This window comes from Aulonocara stuartgranti, assembly GCF_965226115.1.
Source record: "Aulonocara stuartgranti genome assembly, chromosome: 15".
In the NCBI taxonomy this organism is placed as follows: Eukaryota; Metazoa; Chordata; class Actinopteri; order Cichliformes; family Cichlidae; genus Aulonocara; species Aulonocara stuartgranti.
Genome location: NC_138951.1, coordinates 17,918,236 through 17,940,322, shown reverse-complemented (window position 1 = coordinate 17,940,322; position 22,087 = coordinate 17,918,236). Strand labels below are relative to the sequence as shown.

The following is a 22,087-nucleotide window of genomic DNA, read 5'->3' as shown; positions in this document are numbered from 1 at the left end:
TGAAGAAATTAATAAAAATTTGCTTCCTTACATGACATAATATTTAATCCTGTCCCCAGCTTTAGTTAGAAAGGGCAAACACCACCTACAAAAAGTCCAAATAAATTAACACAAATTTGTAATGGATGGACATATGGGTCTAAACTGGCTGCTGGACAATATTGATTTGTTTTCTAATATTAGTTAACCTCAACATGTCCCCAGGATTTCTCCATGGAAGTGGAACGTATGTCTGTACTGAAGACCTCGGCATCCAAGGATGCTGCTCAGCTCCTCCAGCTGAGGGAGGCTGACTGCCCTGGACTGAGAACTCAGCTTACCCAACTAGAGAACAGCTGGAACCAGCTGACCTCTGACATGTCAAAAACCCAAGACCAGCTGCAACAGGTGCAGAATGTTTTCAAAAGACCCTAACTGTTAGATGAATGTTAGATGAATAGCCCCTTTCTAGTGGTTTCTATAGTGGCCCAGTTTCCAATTTATTGAAGTACTGTTGGTTTTCAAAAATAATTGGGCACTGAAAACTCCTCTCCAGTTAGGGGAGTGCAACCTTAAACCCTGCTGAAATCTATATGAGGGTGAGTGAGGATAGGGAGGACCATGAATCTAGAAGACAGCCACGATTCAATTTCTCCTGAGCATTTATCACCAGAGAGTGGAACCAGATATTTGGCTTCATAATCATTCTGATGTTTAAAAATTTGGCAATCACAGAGAAGATAAAAAAGATTTAATAATGCGGATGTGCACAAAGGTCAGATAGTAATGGAGCAGATGTTTAAAAATATAATTACATTGTTAGATAAATCATATGAAGTAATCTAAAAAAACTAACTAAAGTTAGGAATATATGTCATGTAAAGTGAACCTCCCTGCTTTCTTTATTATCTTTTCCCCTTTTAGTGTCTCCTGGCAGCACAGCCATCGATGGAGCTTCTCTCTGATCTGGAGGACTGGCTCAAACAGATGAAGAACTGCATGAACCAGGAGAAAGAAAAAGTCCTCAAGGCCAGCAGTGCAGCTCAGGTCACTGAAATCCTGCAGAATTTCCAGGTACTTAAACCACCTCTGTTTTCACTTTTTCCTATGCATCTATTTCAATTGGTTATATTTGAAAGGTTATTTCAGTGCCAGTCTTTACTTTGAATTGACGCAACCCATCCATCAATTTGTTTGACAATCAACAAGCGAGCATCTGAAATTTATACGTTGCTTTTTCCTTGAAAGGGTGCATTTCACTGTTCTCTCCTCGATATGGCTCTTATTCTTTCTGCTGTTATGTCAGTGACATCTATGAATCACATCCTGCAGTAAAAGCACTATAATTTAAACCACTAAAACAGTACTGATTTAATTCTTCAAAGACTGAAAGGTATGAAAAATGTAAGTTAAAAAAAGTGGCACAACAGAGGCATCTACATTAAATCAGATTTGTTGGTCTATTCAAGCAGGGGAGAATCTAGCATGGTTTTTGGTTCGGTTTGCGTAGTTTTATTCATTTTTTATGTTGTTTTTTTAGGCATTCAAAGCTGCTGTGACCAATGGGCAGCTCCTCCTTCATTTCCTGTGTCAGCCCAGGCCTCAGATGGCAGACATCCAGGCAGTCCGCTCTGAGCGTACAACGTTCGCAGAGGAACTCGGTGCCTCCAGGCTGCAGTGGCTGCACTTTCAGAGAGAGCTAGAAAGTCAGGTCTCTATCTCAGCAACTAATAAAACAGGCAGATTACTACTAATCTGATGCAACTGTAACCTCTATGTTTATCCATCTATCATATTTTTATTGATGCAAACAGATTTTTCAAGTTGGACATTGATAAAAGGCTATTATGTAAAAAATATGTGTGTGAGTTCATAGTGTGCTGCATCAGTGATTTATATCGGCACTGGAACCCCAAAGAGGCCATAAATCTATATTACTTTACAGCAACAGGAACAAGAAAATACATTTTTTAACACGAACTCGGCTATAAAGACATAACTTTTCATGACTTTTTTGCTTGTCATGATTCATCCACCGTTTGGCTTTCTCTCATCAGATTTGTGGCGCTGAGCAGATCCATCGCACTTGTGCAGAAAGGGAGAGGCGTTTGCAGTGTCTCCACGGCTGGATAGAGCAGCAGAAGAAGCAGCTGAATCAGTGGAAACAGCCCACCAGCCAAACTCTGGCTCATAAGGCTCTGCTGGAGTGGGAGGTAAAGTAACAGGAGCAAAGAGATGAGGGCCTTTTGTAGAGTATCATCCCCTCCACTCTGGTCTGATCTGAGAATGTGTTTTTTTTTGTCAGGCTCTTGAGGGTAGAGTGAAGGAAGTGGCTGCAGCTCTACAAGAGTTAAAAACCACACATGTGTACGATAAAAGGGAACAGGAGCGCCCATGTGATGTTGCCTTTTCTAATGAGGCAGAGGGCATCAGTCATGCTTGCCGGGATCTTAGTCAAGAGGTAAAAGTCAGTCTTACTATAATTCAGTGCTAGATTACAGCATATTAAAACACAAGCTTTATAAGCTGTAAATCCTGTCCTGAGCAGATGATGAGAAGTATTTCGGCCTGAAACACCTTGGACAACATGTAAAGTTATTGCTTTATGCTTGAGTAACACTTCCATACACAAAGGGGTCACTTATCATGATAGACCCACAGTGACTCATCACTCAGTTTTGCATTTTCCCTCTGCAAAGTGTTTTCAAGTTTATTGTTTTGGCTTTATGTCCTTCCACTCTTTCACTTGGTTTATTCTTTTTTCTGTCCCTTTTTCCAGACGTAGCAAACAAAGCTCTGATAAACTCACCCTGATCAGCACCATATGCCAAACATGGTGCTTAGTGGAGTCATATGTCTTACAAGTTGCTCAATAACTGCACAGAATGCATGGAGTACTCAAAAAATCATTCCAAATGTCAGATGAACTGAGCTACAGTATAAATTATCTTTATAAATGGTCTTGTTTCTGGCGGCCTTTCTAGATGAAAGCTCTGAGACCTGCGCTTCAACAGGTTGTGGAAAAGTGGAGTTGTTTCCACAGAGATCTGAGGGATGTGACTCTGCACACCACCAGGGTGCGCTGTGCCTTTCAGCATCAACAAGCTCCTCTCTTCTTGCTGAAGCAGGCAGAGGGATACGTGGACTTCCTCCTGGTAAGCCTTGTTGGTGAACCTTTATATCCAACTGTGTGCATACAAAGCTACAAGAAAAATAATCACATGTTGTATTTCATTCTAACAATTATCATATTAATTAGTTTGACATGTCAGTTCCTGAAAGCCTTATATATTTGCCAGTGTTAAAGCAACAGTTTAGAAAAACAATGTTTTTGACCAACCAGCTGTAGCTGTATGAAGTTAAAAGCCCCTCATTCTAGTTGTGACAGATTTAGAATAGATGTAGGCACTCACAGATGTCAAGCCGTCAGTGCTTTTCAGTCTCTAAGCTTTAGTTTAGAGTAAGAAGGAATATAAAAGAAATGTGTTTTATGTCCCACAGCAACTCCAGGAGGAGGCTGGAAAAGGAGAAGCACTTTGGGCAGCTGTGAACAAATCCTGTCAGAGTCTTGTAGGGTCTCTCCATCATGGAGCGGCACAGGCACTACGTGATGAAGTGGAAGGAGAACAAAAACGGTCAGAGGCCTGCGTTGCAGTGCACGCAGCAATATTTCAATTAACAACTAAACATGTTACAGTTGCACACATCGTCAACTAAATCAGGCAACTATGGTCTTACTTTGTGCATGTTAGCGCTATACAGCCGCAAAGTAATCAAGCATTGCATCCTTCTCAGGTGGCAGAACACGGTGCAGGAGATAAAGGAGGAAAACATAAAGACAGAAGAGACGCTTTTGGTCTGGCAGGAATACACTCGTCTCTCTTGTAGCTGCTCTGCACAGCAGAAACACCTGCAGCATGAGTGGGAGGAGCTATCAAGGTCATCACTTTCAGCTGGACACAACACTCAAGCCATAGATGGCTCAGTAAAGGTGAGTTTAGGGCTGTTACTAGACTGTCTATACAGAACAGGTTGTTAGCAGAAATCAGCTGCCTCATACGCTTATGTAATGCTTCAGTATGCGTGTGTGAAGTTCTAGCAGTAAACCCACTGTTATCCACAATGTGATTTATGTCATAATAATAAAAAAATTCAAGTTATTGGATTTGTTTCATAAGGTTTTAAAGTAGCTTAAGACTGAGTAGATCAAATATCTGAAAGCATGAATAAATTTAAGTGGTTGAATTGAAACTATTTCTGGGATTATTAAAGGTTATCTTGAGCAAGCAAATAAGCTTATTAGGATTTAATAGATCTTATTTTTCATATCTGCCATTCTCAGTATTTAGAGCCATCAAATTCCCCCTTTGACTCATCCTGTACCTGGCATTGGTTTAGAGAGTACACGAATTACATACACAATTTAATTAAATGTTTTTCTCAATGACTGATCCTCTATTCTTGGAACTGAACAGGCAGCATGCATTTACTGGCAGAAATATCCAATGTGGTCTGTTCAGGTTTCATACATCTGATGTCCCCTCTTCGTGCGTAATTCTGATGCAGTATTACGTGTTTAATTTGGAAATTCTTTCTTTTTCTTTTTTTTTTTTTAACAAAAAGCTTTTGCGGTGCTATTAATATTGGGGTTTTTCTTCTTCAAAATACACAGAAAAGTGTATTTTGTTAGAAAAAGAAGCTCTGATCTTCTGCTTTATTTAAAAAAAAATCCTCAAATAAATTAGATGAAAACAATTTGAAAGGTTAAAAAGTTTTTCTGTTAAAGCTGCTGCTTAAAATTAAACACACTACATGGATATATATGAATATGAAAAATCAGAATTTTGTGTTTTTTGTTCTTTTATCCAGAAGTTGCAGGGTGCTGCTGAAGAGCTGCAAAGCATCATGGGAGATGTCTTAGCAGCATCCAAGCCTCTTATTGGCCAGCTAGAACCACTACCTGCAAATTTAATAAGATCAGAAACCAGACTGCTGTCGCGTGGCATCCTGTTGCTAAACAAGGCAATTGCAGAGAAAAAGAGGAGTGTTGAGGTGAGGGAAGTTATGTGAAATATTTTACCTGTGCAGTTTTCTTTCAGTCTAGCTTCCCACCGTATGAGAATTTATTATCGTCACACTGAGTGCAGAGGGACACTTTCTCAAACTCAAACTGTTATATATACTCAGTTACATTTCTTTGAATGTGCAGGAGGATTTAGAGCAACGTAAACTATTTCACGCCCAACTGGAAGTGTTCAAAAAGCAGATGCAGGACTTACAGCAGAAACTAAAGGCCGGCAAAGATAACACAGACTCTGTAAAGGTTCGTCGGACTCACTATTGTCTACATCCCTGTACACTTTATTAACAAATGCTCTTAAACTACAGTTGTTTCAAATATACCTGGGTTTGCAGCAGGTACTCCAGGAGCTCTGTGGTCTGTTTCCATCATTGCTGGACATCAGAGACATGAGTGGCCACGTGAATCTTAACAAACAGGAGTCAGAGAGACTGCACGTACTTATCAGGGAGTGGGTCAAAGTCATGACTCGTTCATCAGACAGGTGAGGAAGTTCAATTCACGAGAAAGCAAAGATAGTAATCTATGTGTAGCTGTCTGCACATTTAACAGTTTTTCAGGCAAATTCAGATATTTATGTATCACATAGCAGTGTTCAATCATCATAAACAGAAAGTGTACCCTCTATTCTTAGGTTTTACATATTATAACACAGTAAATGTAATTCTTATCAGGGTAAAGGTTAGCTAAATACAATCTCTTTTATCTTTTATCAATTTTAACTCACTTTTAAAAATAAATAAAATTAAAATTACTTAATTTTTATTTTGACTGTGAAAGTAAGAATTGCACGTCAGTTTCGTTGTTCAGTGTTTGATTGCTACAATGGCAATAAAAGATTCTGATTCTGAGGAACAACAAGAGATATTACACCGCGTCTGTTGGGAAGCACTAATGCAGCAATTCATTACATTTTTGTTAAATGAGTAATATATGGTGTATGCCATATATGTTATATGTTATATATGTTATATATTAATTTGAGCTTATAGTTACTTAATTTTAATTTCTGCAATGGACCAGATTATTTTTATTGTGTCCTGATACATAAAGCCTCATAACTGAAGGTGGGGGTGTTTTTTGTAGTGTTGTTGTCTATTGCCAAATTCTTCTGAGGAATAACTTATTGTGTCATTTTCTGGAGACAATGGATGCACTGAGTGTTCTTTTTCTGCGCTGTAGTAAAAGAAAGCTTTGCATGTTGATGTATGTTACATTTCTTTCCTAGAGAACTGCAGGATGAGTGCCAGCGTTCCCTGAGTTTTCAGGAAAAGAGTGGAAGATTGACACAGATCAAGGAGAAACTGGAGCAGGAAGCAGTGTGCAGAAAAAACCCGAGTTATCCAAGCCTTCAAGAGATGCTGATTGTCCATCAGGTAGAATATGTTTTATTCATTTTTAGTTATAAAAACTATGTAAAAACTGCTCTATTAGCTCATTTTAATCAGCAAAGTTGATAATCATCTTTATACCTCCTATAAGTAACTATTTGAAAAATTTGATAATTCACTTTGAAGCCAAACTAATGACCTCCTCGACCCAGTAATTTCATTTATCGCTGAGACTGAGAGCATTGCAGCACTGGAGCAATTTTCATGTTATTTTGAAGAAAAGCTGTAATGCTGCAAGAAATGTAATTACAATTTTATTACACTTTTGAAATGTTTAATCATAAACAGTGTCTATTTAAAAAAAGATAAAGAGTGATGTAAGAATCACATTGTGCCCTCTTTTCTGCTCCCACAGAGACTTCAGGCTGACATAATTGTTGGACATCAGCTTCTGCAGCATCTTCTCTGTGATGCAATCAAATCCATGGAAAAAGAAACAGGAGAGAAAAGGTAAATGATGGATAAGTCAAGAAAAGGCTTAGAAGTAAATACTTTGCATATAATTATTTTACATAAAATGCTTATTTGTTGTTGCTAGTGTAATAAAATAACAAATGTATCAGTAGAATTTTCTTTAAATACATGAGACATTAAATGGTCAAAGTACAATCATAAAAGAAAATATTTGTAGAGTGCATACCCTTTTGATTTGTGTGGGAAATAATACAGCTGCAAGGATCCATTGCAAAAGACAAATGGGGGTGGTGATTTGACTAATGAGAGGTGGTTGTTTTGAGGTCTTAAACTGACTGAAAATAAATTACTGTGTGTGTGTGCATGGCAGACAACTGCTGTATTTTTCCTCGATGTCCTTGAATCCATCTTTGAATTCTTTGAGAAGCTTGGAACGGTTTCAGAATTTTGAAAGAACCCAGAGGGAATTTTCCCTCGCTGCTGGAACCGCTGCTCACAGCTGGAAGACATTTTTAAGATCCCACTTATTTTGCAGTTGGTAATTTATAGATTGCAGATAAATCAGCTGTGACAGAGATGTCCTTATGCTGCATTAGTTGTAAAATTTTATGCTTTTTGTTTTTATGTGTGTATGTATGTGGACACACTGTAACACAGTTTTTATCGCCTCCATTTTATTTTATTTGTTTATGTGGTTTTACTTTTTGGTGATTGTTTTGGACCCAATGACACACAAAAACTGAAATTGTATTTTGTTGGTTTGTACAGATCTGAGCTCACGGCACAAGTGGTCAGTTTAAAGAATGGCTGGTTCAGCTCCGTGGCTCTGGCTGGTCAAAGCCGGACCTTAACAAAGGAACAGCTGCACCAATGGAGAATCTACAAGAATGGTTTGAAACATCTGTGGAAGTTGTTGAGGGACGCTGACTCTTTGCTGCCCCCAACTGGACGCTTTCTCTGTGCAGTGGATCAGCTGCAGAACTGTGTCGATGATTACCAGGTCAGTATAAAAATGTATTTTACAATGCAGTGAGAAAAATTTTTTGTTTTTTTCTATATAAAGTCTGACCATGAAGTTTAAGTAATCCACCCATAAAAATGTGGGGAGATTTGCTACGTTCATGAAGATTTCACAGTTCTCAAACCCACAGACACTGAATCAGGGCATGCGTGTTACCAGGAGAACGCTCATTGTTATTTTTTACGAGATTGTGCACTAGAAATTCCTCCTATGGCTGCGGGAGTACATCAGCAAAAGACATGTCTGAATGGCAATCCATACCATTGTGTGACAGCATGCAAAAGTTGTTGTTGTTTGCCTAAACCAACACAATCTTTGCTGATGAACCAGCCGTACTCACCAGGCTTAGCTCATTTGTCTATGTGTTCAAAACCAGAATCAACAGAGACAATTCAATTCAGTTAACCTCAGTGTTATTTTATATAGTTGCCTCAAGGCGCTTTGTATTGTAAAGTAAAGACCCTGCAATGATACAGAGAAAACCCCAACAATCAAATGACCCCCTGTAAGCAAGCACTTTGGCAACAGTGGGAAGAAAAAAATGATCTTTTAACAGGAAGAAACCTCCAACAAAACTAGGCTCAGGGAGGGGCGGCCGTCTTCTGTGACCAGTTGGGGGTCACAGCAGACGTGACAGCCATGCTGTGGAAGAGAGGAACGAAGGAAAAGGGGACAGAAAGGGACTTCAATCTAGAGCAGCTGAAGTCCCAGAGATGCATGAGAAGAGGGCTTTGAAAGGGAGATCAGTTATATTAACTTAACGTTTTAGGTTTTTAATGTTTTTACTCAAAAGTTTCACCCTAAAGACTATTTCTCCCCACATTTTTTCAAAGTGTATCACAGAGTCTCTGGATCAGCACTCCACTGTGTACACCCAGACACTGAAGGCTGGAAAACATCTGTGTGAAACAATGAAGGACTCAGAGTGTTACAGTCGACTGCAGTCAGAGTTTCAGGCCATAGATGAAGCCTGGCAACGAACCACATCACTACTGAGGGAAAGAAGAGACATGCTTTACACCACTGTTGAGGTAACATGCCTGTGTTTAATTTTTAGCATTTTTATGCTATATCTGAATCATCAGTTATTTAAAAGTGTACGAGTAAAATCCATATCCGAATCTCACTGTTTTGATTAATAGTCAAAAGACTTTATACAGTTCAGAAAGACCCAAGAAACCCAAAGCTGAAAATTCAGAAAACATAGAGGTCAATTTGCCATAATTTCCTGGGAATTCACTACCATCAGGGAACTGCAGGAGACAGATTCATGTGTCACTTTTAACAAAAAAAAGCCCACCCGCGTGAAAGGTTTTTATCAATCATTAACAATAAAGAATAAGTTGAACTTTGGTGAAATAAAGGTCAGCACAGCAAACTCCTTCCCATTGGTTTTCACTGCATGAATCATATTCATTCAGCTTAGTTTTACTCCATAGCCTCACCAGGAGGGCCCAACCCACAGATTTATAGCCGCTGACAGAGCAAGTCGTTCTCATTCACTTGGATCATTTCTCGCTGTTCTGTCAAAGACATTCGCCAGTTTTATGCACAAGGTGTCCTTTGGTGGCTGAGCTTGATATACTGGATTGTGGCACCCAACACATCATACCCAACATGTTAATACAGCATGAACTGCTGTATTTGATTTAAACTAATCAAGCCTAACCCAAAGGATCAAATGAAAGTATCAGGAAGTAAAATTTAAAAAAATAAATAACAAACAACAAAAATGAGTGCGTTTTATTACCACACTCCTAACATACACTTGTAGCTCTCTAAAATAGAATAAGTATTGCCTCAACTGTTGTATCAAGGCTCCAACACCAAAGGAAATATTTTGCATAACATGGAAAGATGTAGGTGAGAAAGAAAATCTACACATATAAAAGGCAAGATAAACATTTACCATCCACTCTCCAGCTTAATCAAGAGACAGCATATTAGGTTTTACCTTAAAACTGCATTTATATCACTGCCTGATATGTTTTGAGTATTTAGAAAACTGCACCTTCAGGAAAATCAAGAAAAAGAGTGTGTCTGTGCACTAACAAAGGAGTAGGAGGTGTCTGCTTTGCATGACCCATATCTAGGACCTGATCCCAACCAACCCATACATACACACACGCACACACACTCAGGCTGGTGTGTTGCCCTGGCACTGAGCTCCTGCCAAGAGGGATCAAAGAGCGACTCAAATCTCTCCATGATCCACATCCAGAGACAGCTGGTTGCCAGTGTCTGCCCCTTTCATTCCTTCAGTGCTTTACTGTAAGACCTAGACAGACCAGACATCGAACAAAATACCACCCTAATCTTATATTACAAGTAATACCTTTAAAAATACCTTTAAAAATACAGATACACGAGCACACCCTTTCATTATTTTTCGTCAAGTCCTGCTAAGCGTGCTTGCTCTCTGACTATTAGAATATTCAGACCCTAACATTTGTGTTGGGTGAGCTGTGTTAATTATGACATCTGACTGGTTTCGTGACCAGAGAGAGGTCAGGCAAAGTTGTGTTAACCCCTTTAAGCTCAACAGGATCCAACCCGGACAAGGGAAATCCCTCTGAACAGCGTTTTAAAGGTCAGATCACACATAGATTGATAGAAAAACAGAATTGACTACTGCAGACATCATACAGAATAATATATTACATTTTTAAGGACCCAAAGAGCTATGGTTTTGTAACATTTAAAAAAAAAATTTTCACTCAGGATTTATCACAGCATCTGAAAGCTTGACTGTTAAAAAACTAAGAACACTGATGACATTCTGAGTTTTTTCCTTTTATGAGGTTCATTAAATTTATTTTTGGAAGGCACATTTGGTGTCTGATAATTTAACATGTTAAAGCTGTCCCTGTCTTCTCTGAGGCATTTTATTGATGTGTTTTCAAGCACACTCCAGAGATCTCTGACCGCTCTGTGTCACGCTGCTTGTCTAGATGTGGTCTCGGTGTCAGGATGGAATCAGCAACATCGTGTCTGAAATGCACGAGTTAAAGATGAAACAACAGACGTGTGAAAGACCGGAGGACTCCGCTCTTATCCAGGTGATTTAATATAATATTGTAAAGGATGTGTTTTCATGTGTTTGTGAATGTATGAAAAGTAGAGGGATATAAATTGTAGAAAACTGCTGCGGGTATTTCAGAGCTCCACTTTTCTAACAGTGGAGTGAAAATACATTTCATAACATACTGTTTAAGAAATGAAGGCAATTTTTGATAATAAAATGAGCTGCTATGCTGTATGATTTCCAGACATAATAGAACCTTTTGTACTCAGTTGTGCAAATGAAATCTACCTCTATTCATCAAAGCAGTTAAAGAGCTTTTAAGCTTTATTATAGTTTTATTGCAATCAGCCTTCACAAAGTTTCAACAGTAATGCAACTCCATATATAATACATGTGCATGTTTGCTACTTTTCCAAAGCATTAAATTATCTAGAAAACACACAGTCTGTAATTTACAAGTGTATCAAGATCAAATATGTAGAAATATGGCCTTTGGTTCTGTCAGTGCAGAGAAGATTAACTCTGTTTAGATTCAATTTAGATTTTAATGCATGAAAATACATTTAAATTTGTGCTTTAATATATCAAGGACTATCAAGGGTTTCACTTGCATTCCTGATAATAGGGTTTTCACATTTTAGTACTGCGGCTTCTTTCGCCAAGGACAGTCACCTTCTCTGCTTCGGAAACAGTCTTTGAAAAACTCTTTGTCTTAACAGAGTAGGACCTCGTTCTCTGCAAATTAATTCTCAGAATCAGATCCACATGCTGCAGAAAAACAGGTACTGAGGGTTGCCAGCAGTGGACATTGTGTAATTTACTGAAATAATATACTTACTGAAAAGAAACAGAAGAACAGAAACTGTTTTGTCATTGCTGTAACACTGAACATTTGACATCTCTCTATGTATGCCATTGGCACCTATATGACAGTAACCTATCATTTAAATCCCAATAAATCATTTGCAGTTTTCTGGACTGGTCTGAAAACTAGCCAGTTTCTGAACACTTCAATTTCATCAGTAGCTACCCCCATCCCACCAGAGAACCCCTGAGTTTACCCCCACCCCTCCTTTATTTAATATCCCCATGCTTTCACTCCCCTCCCCCTTTCTACCCCTTCTACCCTCCCCCTGTCCCGTCCACATCCTTTTAATCTGGACGGTCAGAGCGAAAAGAGAGAAGCGTGTTCACACACAACTTGTACATGGCTATCTGACCGGGTGCTCAAGTGTGCATGCTTGTGTGTGTTATGCAGGAGACTGAGCTCTCTCTGCAGCATTTGGCCATCGGATTGAAGGAACTGGCCAACATGAAGACGGACCTGTCCCAGTATGTCACGGCCAGTGACTCGGCTCTGCTGGAGAAGCAGCTGGAGCAACTCCACAGTCAGTGGGAAGAGCTGTGTATGAAGGTGAGAACTGACAGAGAAGTTTATATGTAAACAGAGAGCGGGGGGACTGTGTGTCTTAGGGACTGCAGATGAAACAGGTAAGAGAGAGAAAGAGAGGTTGGGGAGAGAAGGAGGGAAAAGTTGCTACCAGCTGTGTTTTGGCGGTGACCAGCAGCACAAAGCCTTACACCACACACAGAGACACGCACACAAACACACACAGACACTTACACTCATTTGTGTGAGAAAAGAGCCAGCATGCGCAGGTTCATGGAGGGAAAACTGCATCTGTCTCCTTTTCAGCAATTTGCCTCCCTGCAAGCCAAATGACTTGTTTGTTAATATTTCCTCTGCAGTTTGGTGAATCTCACAGGTTGTTTTTAGATTGTATCCAGCAGAGCTTGTTCTGCTCGTATCAGCCAAGTAAAGAGAAGTCTTTTTAAAGTGAGAGCTTGAAAAAGTCAGGCTACCACGAGCAGTCACATGAAGCTGTCTAAAACAACAGGGGGTTAATTCTGTAACTACATTATTGCAGAAAGTAGCTCCGCTGTATACACACAGGCTCAAATTCCTGCGACTAAGTCTTTCGGCTTAGGCACAAAATCACTCTTTTTCTTGAGAAACACACAGTTATGACAAGCTCTATACATTTTTGTCAGGGATTATGGTTTAATTTATGCTCATGCTAATAGAGTCCCCAATTATAGTCCACCTGCCCCTGTCTTGGCAGGAGTTACTGGGTTTCACGGTTATAGCAACAGCAGCCAGGAATGCATTGTGTGTGTAGTACTCTTGTTTTCTGTATGCAAACTGAAGTAGTTAACCTTAACTTTGCACAATACCATCATGTAATTGCCTGAAAGCCATCTGATTTCTTCCAGTAAAGACCACTCACTCACAGTTAGGTGTGTGTGATTTTTGTACTGAATCGTTTTTGTTAGTTTGATATAGAAAAGTCTAGACAGTAGTCTTAAAACGAATTTTTGTTAGTTTCAGCTGATAGATCACACCAAACATTTTTAATCCGTATTCATCCCTGACATGGCCGGGGGGCGTGGATCTGAGCCACTGCAGTTTCCTCTGCATAGTTAACAGGTGGTAGGTGGGGGAAGCCACCGGAATGGGTCTGATGAGCAGATGGCTCGGCTGGGCTAAGGGGGATTCAAGGGACTGGATCTATTGTTCCAGGGAAGCACTAAGTCCTCACAGGGTGACCGCGGCTCACAATGCACCCTAAATTCTCCTCCATTCCGATGCCAGTTCATTAAAACCAAAGCGGGGCTCATTTTAAAATAAAAGTGTCACTGAGCAATAAACTATGGCTGATGTAACATGCCCCATGGGCATGCTAAGCCCTTTAGCTTCAAAAAGATTATCACCCCCCGCAGCAATGAAATGGGGTGTTTTCATGGTATTAAGCTGTCATTAGGTAAATGGACCTTGTTAATTTCATCAAATATCAAGACTCTCCTGGGGATTTTTCTCAATTCAGTTGATTACTGATGAAATGCTATTTAACTGTAGCAAGAGAACATTTTTGCCACGTTTTAATCTTTAATACCATGTAATCACACATTTTTATGCTTTGGGGCTTTTGAAGTGCCCTACAAATTTCATCAGTTATACACCCAGTTGCACCAAGTTCAACCACACAAATGCTTTTTTGTGCACTATATTTGGGTCAGACTGTTTCTTGGATGCATACCAAGGGGAGTCAAAACAATTAACCCTGTTTCAGACTGGACTGACAGTCATAAAGAGGTTCGTCACCACTCTTTTTGTTGTTTCCTGCAAGTCGACAGTAAATTTGCCAACGAAAGTACCACGTTTACAACTATAGATGATTTTTCTCTCCATGATCTGCTTGTTAATTGTAACAAAACATTGTAAAAGATCTTGGAAAGTTTTAGTTAGAGAACCAGTAGATGTGCTCTGCACCATAGCACTTTGTAACTGCCAGCACTGAAGATTTATTAGAGTGAATTATTTTAGCGGGGCTTTATATATTGTAGCAGTATACCCAATGTGCAAACATAGCATGGTGATTATCTGAGAATAGGTAGTTCACACTTGTAATCTTTAACTTATAGCACTGCTTAAACACCACTTTTATTGCTTTGACTCTTCTTAGGTGTCATCGCGCAAGCAGGAAATCGCAGATCGTCTCAATGCGTGGACCATCTTCAATGACAAAAACAAGGAGTTCTGTGATTGGCTGACTCAGATGGAGCACAAAGTGTGCCACCGGGGAGAGCTGAGCATCAAAGAAATGGTGGAGAAACTAAAGAAGGTACGAGGCGTTGCCCAACACTAGAGTTTCACAGACAATAATCACCTCAATCAACAAAGGGATTGTTTATGGGTATTATTTTGACATTACTTTGAGGAAGTGTGTGTTCCAACAACTAGTTCATGAACTAAGGCATTCATATAAACTCTATTTTAAGTCCATATATGAACTACATGTGCTGTGTTTATAACAGATGGTGGCCTAGAATTGATGATCTATAGGCCTTTTGTTTTTTCACAACAGTTGTCCTTCCTGTCTCAAGATGAAGTATGATTTCAGTTATTTTAGAGGTTGTGTTTTTTTGCTTGTAGATGACCGGAGAAAATTGGAGCCCCTTGTCAGTACTTTTTATTAAGATAGTAGCTAAAGAAAATACTTTCTGGTAAAAAACCCAGTGCTTAAGGGAATGGAAATGGGCAGGTTGAATGACTATAACTCATCCATTTTATGGCTTTGCACTAAAACTTGATTAGGTGTGAACTTTTTCCCGATGAAGAAAAAACAGACAACATTTGGCTAATTGCCCTGTATCGTTAATCATGAGTTTTGATGTGGTTTGAGAACCACTGGAATAGTTTCCAGGTTTTCCAAGGTTACTTGCTGTTTTAAGGACTAAATGTTCACAAAGGATATAATGTTCATATATCAGCATCGTTTCATGTTTCCTTACAGGACTGTATGGAGGAAATTAACTTGTTTAGTGAGAATAAAAGCCACCTGAAACAGCTGGGAGAGCAGCTGCTCTTAGCCAGCGACGAGGCCAAGCAGGCACAGGTCCACGAGTCGCTGCAGGAAGTCAACCAGCGCTGGCACAACCTCTTCCACCAAATCGAAGCCAGGTGAGAGCAACCACAGCCGCCACAGAAGCTGCATGGTGTGACCTGCTAACAAAAGTGTTTATTTATGCCAGTTAAACACTTTGCAAAAGGCACTTAAGAAAGCAAATTGTGTATATACAGTGTGGCTCCCCATTCAGGAAGCAACTTTCAAAGACTAAAGGTAAAGTTATGGTAAGAATAAAAGATGAAGTGTGTATTTGTGCATGTGGCCAATGGTTTATAGAAGATTCAGGTTTATTGTGTACAGAACCAGCAATTCACATCATTATCCCCCCACCGAGCACTTTTCACATCAAACCTGCTCAGCAGTAAAAGGCATAATTAAGGACCAAAAAGGCTGTAATTAAACAGCAGCTCTTCTGGGTATCCATCCACCTGCTGCTGCGTTAGCTATGCTCTGCAGCTGTCAGGAATACATGGCCTCCAATGTTCAGACTGCAGAGGTTAAGCCTCTGTGTTTGTAAACTGTTACTGCCCCCCCTGACCCCTTAAAAACAGATGGACAGTCCTGTGGAAGAGCAGGAGATACAGACTCCTCTTTTTGCACTGCTGTTTAGCCCCTCCACCTCTATCATGAAAAAAATTGGCTGCGCCTAGCCTCAGACGGGAGCATATGTCCACTCTGAACCCCCCCCCCCCCCCCCACCCCCCCACCCCCACCCCCACCCCGTAGCCTGTCACTGGGATAACTATTGAAGGTGGGTGGGTGGGAGGGAGGCATATGTCGGTATGTATTAATTGCTGATTTTCAAATTGAGGCCCTCTCAAAAGACCCAGTGAGCAGATTTAAGCTGGCTTGACCACATGTAGACAAGATGGGAGCCAAGAATTCTTGATGGAGAAGAGTTTCTCTGCCATCCTGTAGTCTGCCAATAGATGAACTACACTATCTCTGTTTTTTTAACTGTCTGCCTCTGCTAGAAACATGGCATGCACTTTTTAACCCCAGAACAGTCAGCCAACGTGTGCTAGTGAACTTAACCGAGCAAAGTCCTGGAGCCTAAATTAATTTAGATGCTTCTAATAGAAATAAAGTGTGAAACTATGAGGTTTCTTTATACACTTCTGTATGTAAATTGTAGAAGTGAAAATTCTGCACGAATGAGGAGCATTCATGCTCCTTATCTATGTTTTATTTTCAATAGCTAGTAGGCATGATTTAAATAGTCGTGTTTGTAGCTAAATCTTTAGTTCAGGGAATAATTATCTAAAAACATCATACTGGATTAAACAAGTACTGTAAGAACAGTAGATGCCTTTTGGAGGTCAGTGTCTGGCTAACTTTGAGCCCTCCTGTGGTCAGCTGTACTTTATAGCCATGCATCCTCTCTTATCCTCCAGCTCCTTTCTGCTTCATTTTCTCTATCCATTCTCTTCGTGTCCTTTTCCTGAGCGAGTGCCTCTGACCGGGTTTTGTTTCTTTGTTTGGCCTCGGCGTGAAGCTGCTGGCCTTTGTTAGCCTGTCAGAGGTGCAGAAGGAGTGAATGGGAGAAAGAGACTGGTTAGTGGACCGAGTTGGTTGCATCTGCAAAGTGGAAGAATGTGTTTCTGAACAGAATTTATACTGACTGTATTAAGCCACAGTAGTTTCTCATATAAACGATCAAAATATACATTAATGTTTTGACTGAAGCTGGGAAAATGTTTGAGTTTGGGTTTTTTCTTTTTCTTTTTAATTTTCCATTTTAGTCCATTCAGTAAGTGTGTCTATTTAATAATGTGCTTTTTAATAAAACAGTAAATTTGACATGACTAATTATATTTTAGCATTGAAAATATTATTTTGATTATAGGGCTTGCTCATACTGATTCATTAACCTTTAGATAAACTAGAGAAAATATAAAGTTATTTTATATTTGCCTTAAACGTTACGTTGGTTGGCCCAATAATATCCATGTATTCCTCTTACTCCTTTATTAATAAACTTGGCATAGAAGTACTAATGAAGGTCCTCACCCATGTCCAATGACAACATCATATTATCTAGCAACCACCTACAATGGGTTTCTATGACCCATTTGTAGGTCACTTTCATTTCTACTACTACTTTGATGTATTTCCAAATACTTAAAAAAACTGTTTTTTAAAAAAGAGACAGTTTGTAAAATGTAAATAAAAATGAATTCATTGATTTGCAAACCTGATAATTTTAGTGAACCTCTGCTCTTTTTTTTACCTAATCGTGTTACTGATCTGTCAGCAATTTAACTAATTAGTAACAAAATTTTCCTCCAGGTGTTTTTTCTTCTTCTTTTTGGCTCCACTTACATTTCCAGCCTTTTGTTGGCCACTTCCCAACTTTTTTGAGGCCTGTTGCTGCCATAACATTCTCTCCTCAAATGTTAAAATGTTTTATTTCAATATTTAGGATGTTTTCTACGGTCTGTTGTGAATACAATTTGGGTTTGACACAGCATCCCAACTTTTTCTTAACTAGGTTTTCAAAATATGCCGCTCGTTTACATTCTCACTTCTCCGTTATCTGTTGGGACCCTTTCATACATTCTTGAGGCAGACAATCACACTTGCAGCTGGTTTTTTAGTGCTTATTATTTCGGTGGAGAGCGTCTCCACTCTCACCCTTGACAGGCTCTGCTGGACCTCGTCAGCAGAGGAGGAAGGATCAAATGGGTAAATTAACTCAAACTCCCAAATGGGGCACACTTCAGGCTTTTAATGCTCAGAAGAGAGCTTTTATTGTTCCATACGTTGCTATGACACCAGTCACTGTGGCGCTCTATGTGTGTGTGTGTGTGTGTGTGTGTGTGTGTGTGTGTGTGTGTTCTTTCATACGGGTGTTAGTTGCCATGGTTACTTTAGAAGTTCTAGTAAGGATACCTGAGAAGGTTGAAGGCTAGTGAACTCCTTCTTTTTCTTCTTCATTCCTTCCTTCTTTGCTTCCTTCCTTCTTTACACTGTTAATGCTTAACCCTTGAAAAGCAGGACTATAAAATAATTGCCAGAAAAAGTCTAGAAATTCGCAATGGGAATGTTGAAACTCCTGATGAAATTTATAAATAAACAAATAAATATAAATGTGCATATATGAATTTTAGTTTCTATCATATTTGCTACATCAGGCATTTTTAAATGTATTTTATTTCCTAAAATGTATTGTGCAATTTATTTAAGATTTTTGGGGAAAAATAGTCCTGATGATGTAGAAGTCTCAAAAACTCTTAATAACTATGATACACTTAGCTTTAAAGGGTTAGCAATCATCAGTTTAGTACTTTGATTACTTTAACCCTCTAAGACCCGAACTCTTCCACGGCATGCATTTTTAATTTCTCTTTGATATTTGGGCTGATTGGGACCCGATGAATGTAAAAACAAAGAATTACCAGATTTTTTTTTTTAACCTAATTTTTGTTTCTAAGAAAAATGAGAGCCACATGTGAGGATATTCGTTTAAAATTTTGATAGAACAGTGGCAGTATAATGTCCTCGTAAGTGGATATCAGGCCCTTGTAGAGCAAAATTGAGTATTTTGGTCTAAATAACCCAAAACGTGATGTCCACATACGCCAGGTCCTAGGAGGTTAATTATTCACATTTTTTTTTTAATTTTGTAATTAGTTTGTTTACTGTAAGGTTTATTGTATTATATATCATTTTTTCTCCGTCTTTCTCTCATTCACTAGTTTTCTTTACCCTTATTTTCTCGTTCATATCCTTTTTTTCTTTCACTATTCTCTGTGGTCTTCTGTACTTTTTTGTATTCCCATCTTTTTATTCAATTTTATTTCTATTGGTTTTTGTTTTTTAAACTCAGGTGATTGTTCAGCAGTTTCATCACTTAATTTTAAACCTTAATAAGGGTTGAAACCCCCAGATTGTTATTTGTTAATATCAAATGAAGGCGTTCAAAGAGATTTTTTATCTTTTTTTTTTTTTTTTACATTGATGTGGTTGTGTCCTTTCAGGGTGAAGAAGCTGAAGGAAACTCTGGTGACGATCCAGCAGTTGGATAAAAACATGAGTAACCTCCGCTCATGGCTTTCTCGCATCGAGGCCGAGCTGTCGAGACCCATCACCTACAGCGTCTGTCACGAACAGGAGATCCAAAGGAGGCTGGCAGAGCAGCAGGTGGACTTCACAACACCTTATGACATTATTATTATTATTAATGTCAAACAAGCAATTTGACATTTTTAATTTTTTCCCTTTTTTTTTGTAAACCCTTTTTCTCTCTTTTTTGTTTGTTTTAAAGGTTCTTTTTCACTCCTTGCAACTCTTTGTCTGTTTATGATTAATAATTCATATCTGTCCTTTGTTTAATTTGGGGAGAGGTGGTCACATGCAGTGCCTCACTGTCCTCTGTCTGTGGACTGATGTTTAATAAATGAGGTTTGTAGCACAGTATGGACCAATGTGATACCTGTCCTTATGTCTGTCCAGGAGCTGCAGAGGGACATTGAGAAGCACACGGAGGGCGTAGCATCCGTGCTCAGTCTGTGCGATGTGTTGCTGCGGGATGAAGATGCTACTGGTGGCACTGAGGCGGAGAGCGACTCCTTGCAGGAGACCAGCCGCAGCCTGGACCAGCGCTGGAGGACCATCTGTGCTATGGCTCTGAATCGAAAGCTCAGGTACTGTAGGAGCTAAAGAACATACTGATGTTTAAACTTCTATGTCTGTTACTGTAATTTTCTGTACTGTCACAAATATAATAAATGAAATATGACAAAATATTAAACAAACTGGACCCAAATGTCGATTTGAAGCTCATGATTTTTAACACGGGGTCTTCTTTATGTTACTGTTCAACTGATGTCACGACACAGATTCTTTTCTAAATAATAATTCATGTTGATTAAAAGTTTTAGGTTAATGCTTTAGACGTACGCAGAGTCTGAACATTACAGAAACAAATATTCCATCACGATGTCTGCTCGCAGGATTGAGGAGACGTGGACACTCTGGTGTAAGTTTCTCAATGACTACTCCCGATTTGAGGATTGGCTCAAGATGGCTGAGCGAACCGCTGCCAACCCCAACTCAGCTGATGTCCTTTTTGCTGTCGCCAAAGAGGAGCTCAAGAAGTTTGAGGTCAGTTGTTGTGAGGTTAGCTTGATGAAGATTTGTTTCTGTTTGATCATCAGTAATCTTTATCAGTTTGAAGTCGGACGTTGCAACTCAAGGGATGAACCAGTGTTGTGTTTATGCAAAACAAAGTACCAATTTTAAATTGTGTCTTTAACCAAAAAGCTATTATTAAGGAAGGTAGACAAGGAGAAAAGGCTGAGGTATGCCAAATTACACAAGAACTGGAGTGAAAAACCGTGGCAACGCATTTGATGGAGTGATGAATCCAAATTTTAAGTGTATCAGTTCAAATCGTCGTGAGCATGAGCTGCCAATGCAGTAAAAGTAGACTTGGATAGAACACATAATAGAACCCTATCAGTCATAGATTGTCCTTGAGACACTGCAAGAATAGTTCAGGCTATATAAAAGTAAAGGTGGTCCCAAATATTGAATTTCAAGGTCATTAAAAGAATATAAACTCTGTCTTTGCCCTATATATTGTATTTCCATTGATGTTTGCACATGTTTCAATAAATCTTAGATAAATGTTTTTCATTTTCTTAGAAAAATATAATAAAGAAATCGAGGATGTTTCAATTCTTCACACTGAGGAAATAAAGACACTGAATTGTCCATGCTTCCTCTCTCTTCTTCAGGGTTTCCAAAGGCAGGTTCATGAGCGACTGACCCAGCTGGAGCTGGTCAACAATCAGTACCGCCGGCTGGCCAGGGAAAACCGCACCGACCGAGCCAGCCAGCTCAAAGCAATGGTCCATGAAGGCAACCGGCGGTGGGATACACTGCACCGAAGAGTGGCCGCCATCCACCGCAGGCTCAAGGTACAGAAACTTTTATTTTTGAAATCTCATTTTAGATTTCTTTTCAATTTATTTTAATTTCAGTCAGTTTTCAGAGTACATTTTCAGTTTTAGTTAAATTTTTGGTCCTAATATGGAGCTGGTGTTTGTCAGATTCACATAAAGGCCACTGACTCATTGAGTGTATTTTTGTTTTATTCTAATTTCAAAATCACAACATGATGCACGCAGGCAATGTTACTTTCTTTGTTTGACATTTAATTAATAGGCAAATTCGTTTGTGCGTCCTTACTGAAATTATAGTAACGCGACTGCTCGGTTGCAGCATTGTTCAGAACAGTTTGAAATAATAATTGTGTAATCAGTAAAGCTGTAAAAAGGCCCCCTGCTAATGTGTTGATCTATGAAACGGGCTGTTTCTCTTAATAAATGTCATAAATACATTTAATTCTGACGCCATGTGATTTCTCCTCGTTTTAAAAGTCAAATGTTTCCAGTTGTTTTTATAAAAGCTGAAATTGTCTTGTGTTGCACATTTTACTGTAAATCTCCGGCTTATTATTTTAAATTGACAAGTTGGCATTAATGTCAAGCTTTCACTAGAGGATGTAATGAACTGCTTTGCTTTCTTCTCTCACAGTATTTCACCAGTCAGAGGGAGGAATTTGAAGGGACCAGGGAAAGTTTGCTGGTGTGGCTGACCAACCTCGATCTGCAGCTCACCAACGTTGAGCACTTTTCAGAGAGCGATGTCCATCAGAAGATACGGCAGCTCAATGTGAGGCACAGCTCATGTACTGTACAC

At 39.3% G+C, this 22,087-nt stretch overlaps 1 protein-coding gene across 1 annotated transcript in view; it reads left to right on the top strand.

Moving 5' to 3' along the window:
* syne2a (spectrin repeat containing, nuclear envelope 2a) overlaps window positions 1–22,087 on the top strand; it is a 91,482-nt gene that overhangs the window by 56,816 nt on the left and 12,579 nt on the right. The window contains exons 81-104 of the mRNA XM_082504967.1: window positions 205–387; window positions 904–1,053; window positions 1,520–1,690; window positions 2,037–2,192; window positions 2,285–2,440; window positions 2,964–3,134; window positions 3,481–3,614; window positions 3,775–3,970; window positions 4,849–5,031; window positions 5,189–5,302; window positions 5,395–5,543; window positions 6,288–6,435; window positions 6,806–6,900; window positions 7,633–7,864; window positions 8,719–8,916; window positions 10,837–10,944; window positions 12,169–12,324; window positions 14,435–14,593; window positions 15,266–15,432; window positions 19,360–19,522; window positions 19,835–20,025; window positions 20,335–20,485; window positions 21,121–21,303; window positions 21,923–22,060. Coding sequence (XP_082361093.1) covers window positions 205–387; window positions 904–1,053; window positions 1,520–1,690; window positions 2,037–2,192; window positions 2,285–2,440; window positions 2,964–3,134; window positions 3,481–3,614; window positions 3,775–3,970; window positions 4,849–5,031; window positions 5,189–5,302; window positions 5,395–5,543; window positions 6,288–6,435; window positions 6,806–6,900; window positions 7,633–7,864; window positions 8,719–8,916; window positions 10,837–10,944; window positions 12,169–12,324; window positions 14,435–14,593; window positions 15,266–15,432; window positions 19,360–19,522; window positions 19,835–20,025; window positions 20,335–20,485; window positions 21,121–21,303; window positions 21,923–22,060 — 3,852 coding nt within the window. The remainder of the gene's footprint in view (window positions 1–204; window positions 388–903; window positions 1,054–1,519; window positions 1,691–2,036; window positions 2,193–2,284; window positions 2,441–2,963; window positions 3,135–3,480; window positions 3,615–3,774; window positions 3,971–4,848; window positions 5,032–5,188; window positions 5,303–5,394; window positions 5,544–6,287; window positions 6,436–6,805; window positions 6,901–7,632; window positions 7,865–8,718; window positions 8,917–10,836; window positions 10,945–12,168; window positions 12,325–14,434; window positions 14,594–15,265; window positions 15,433–19,359; window positions 19,523–19,834; window positions 20,026–20,334; window positions 20,486–21,120; window positions 21,304–21,922; window positions 22,061–22,087) is intronic.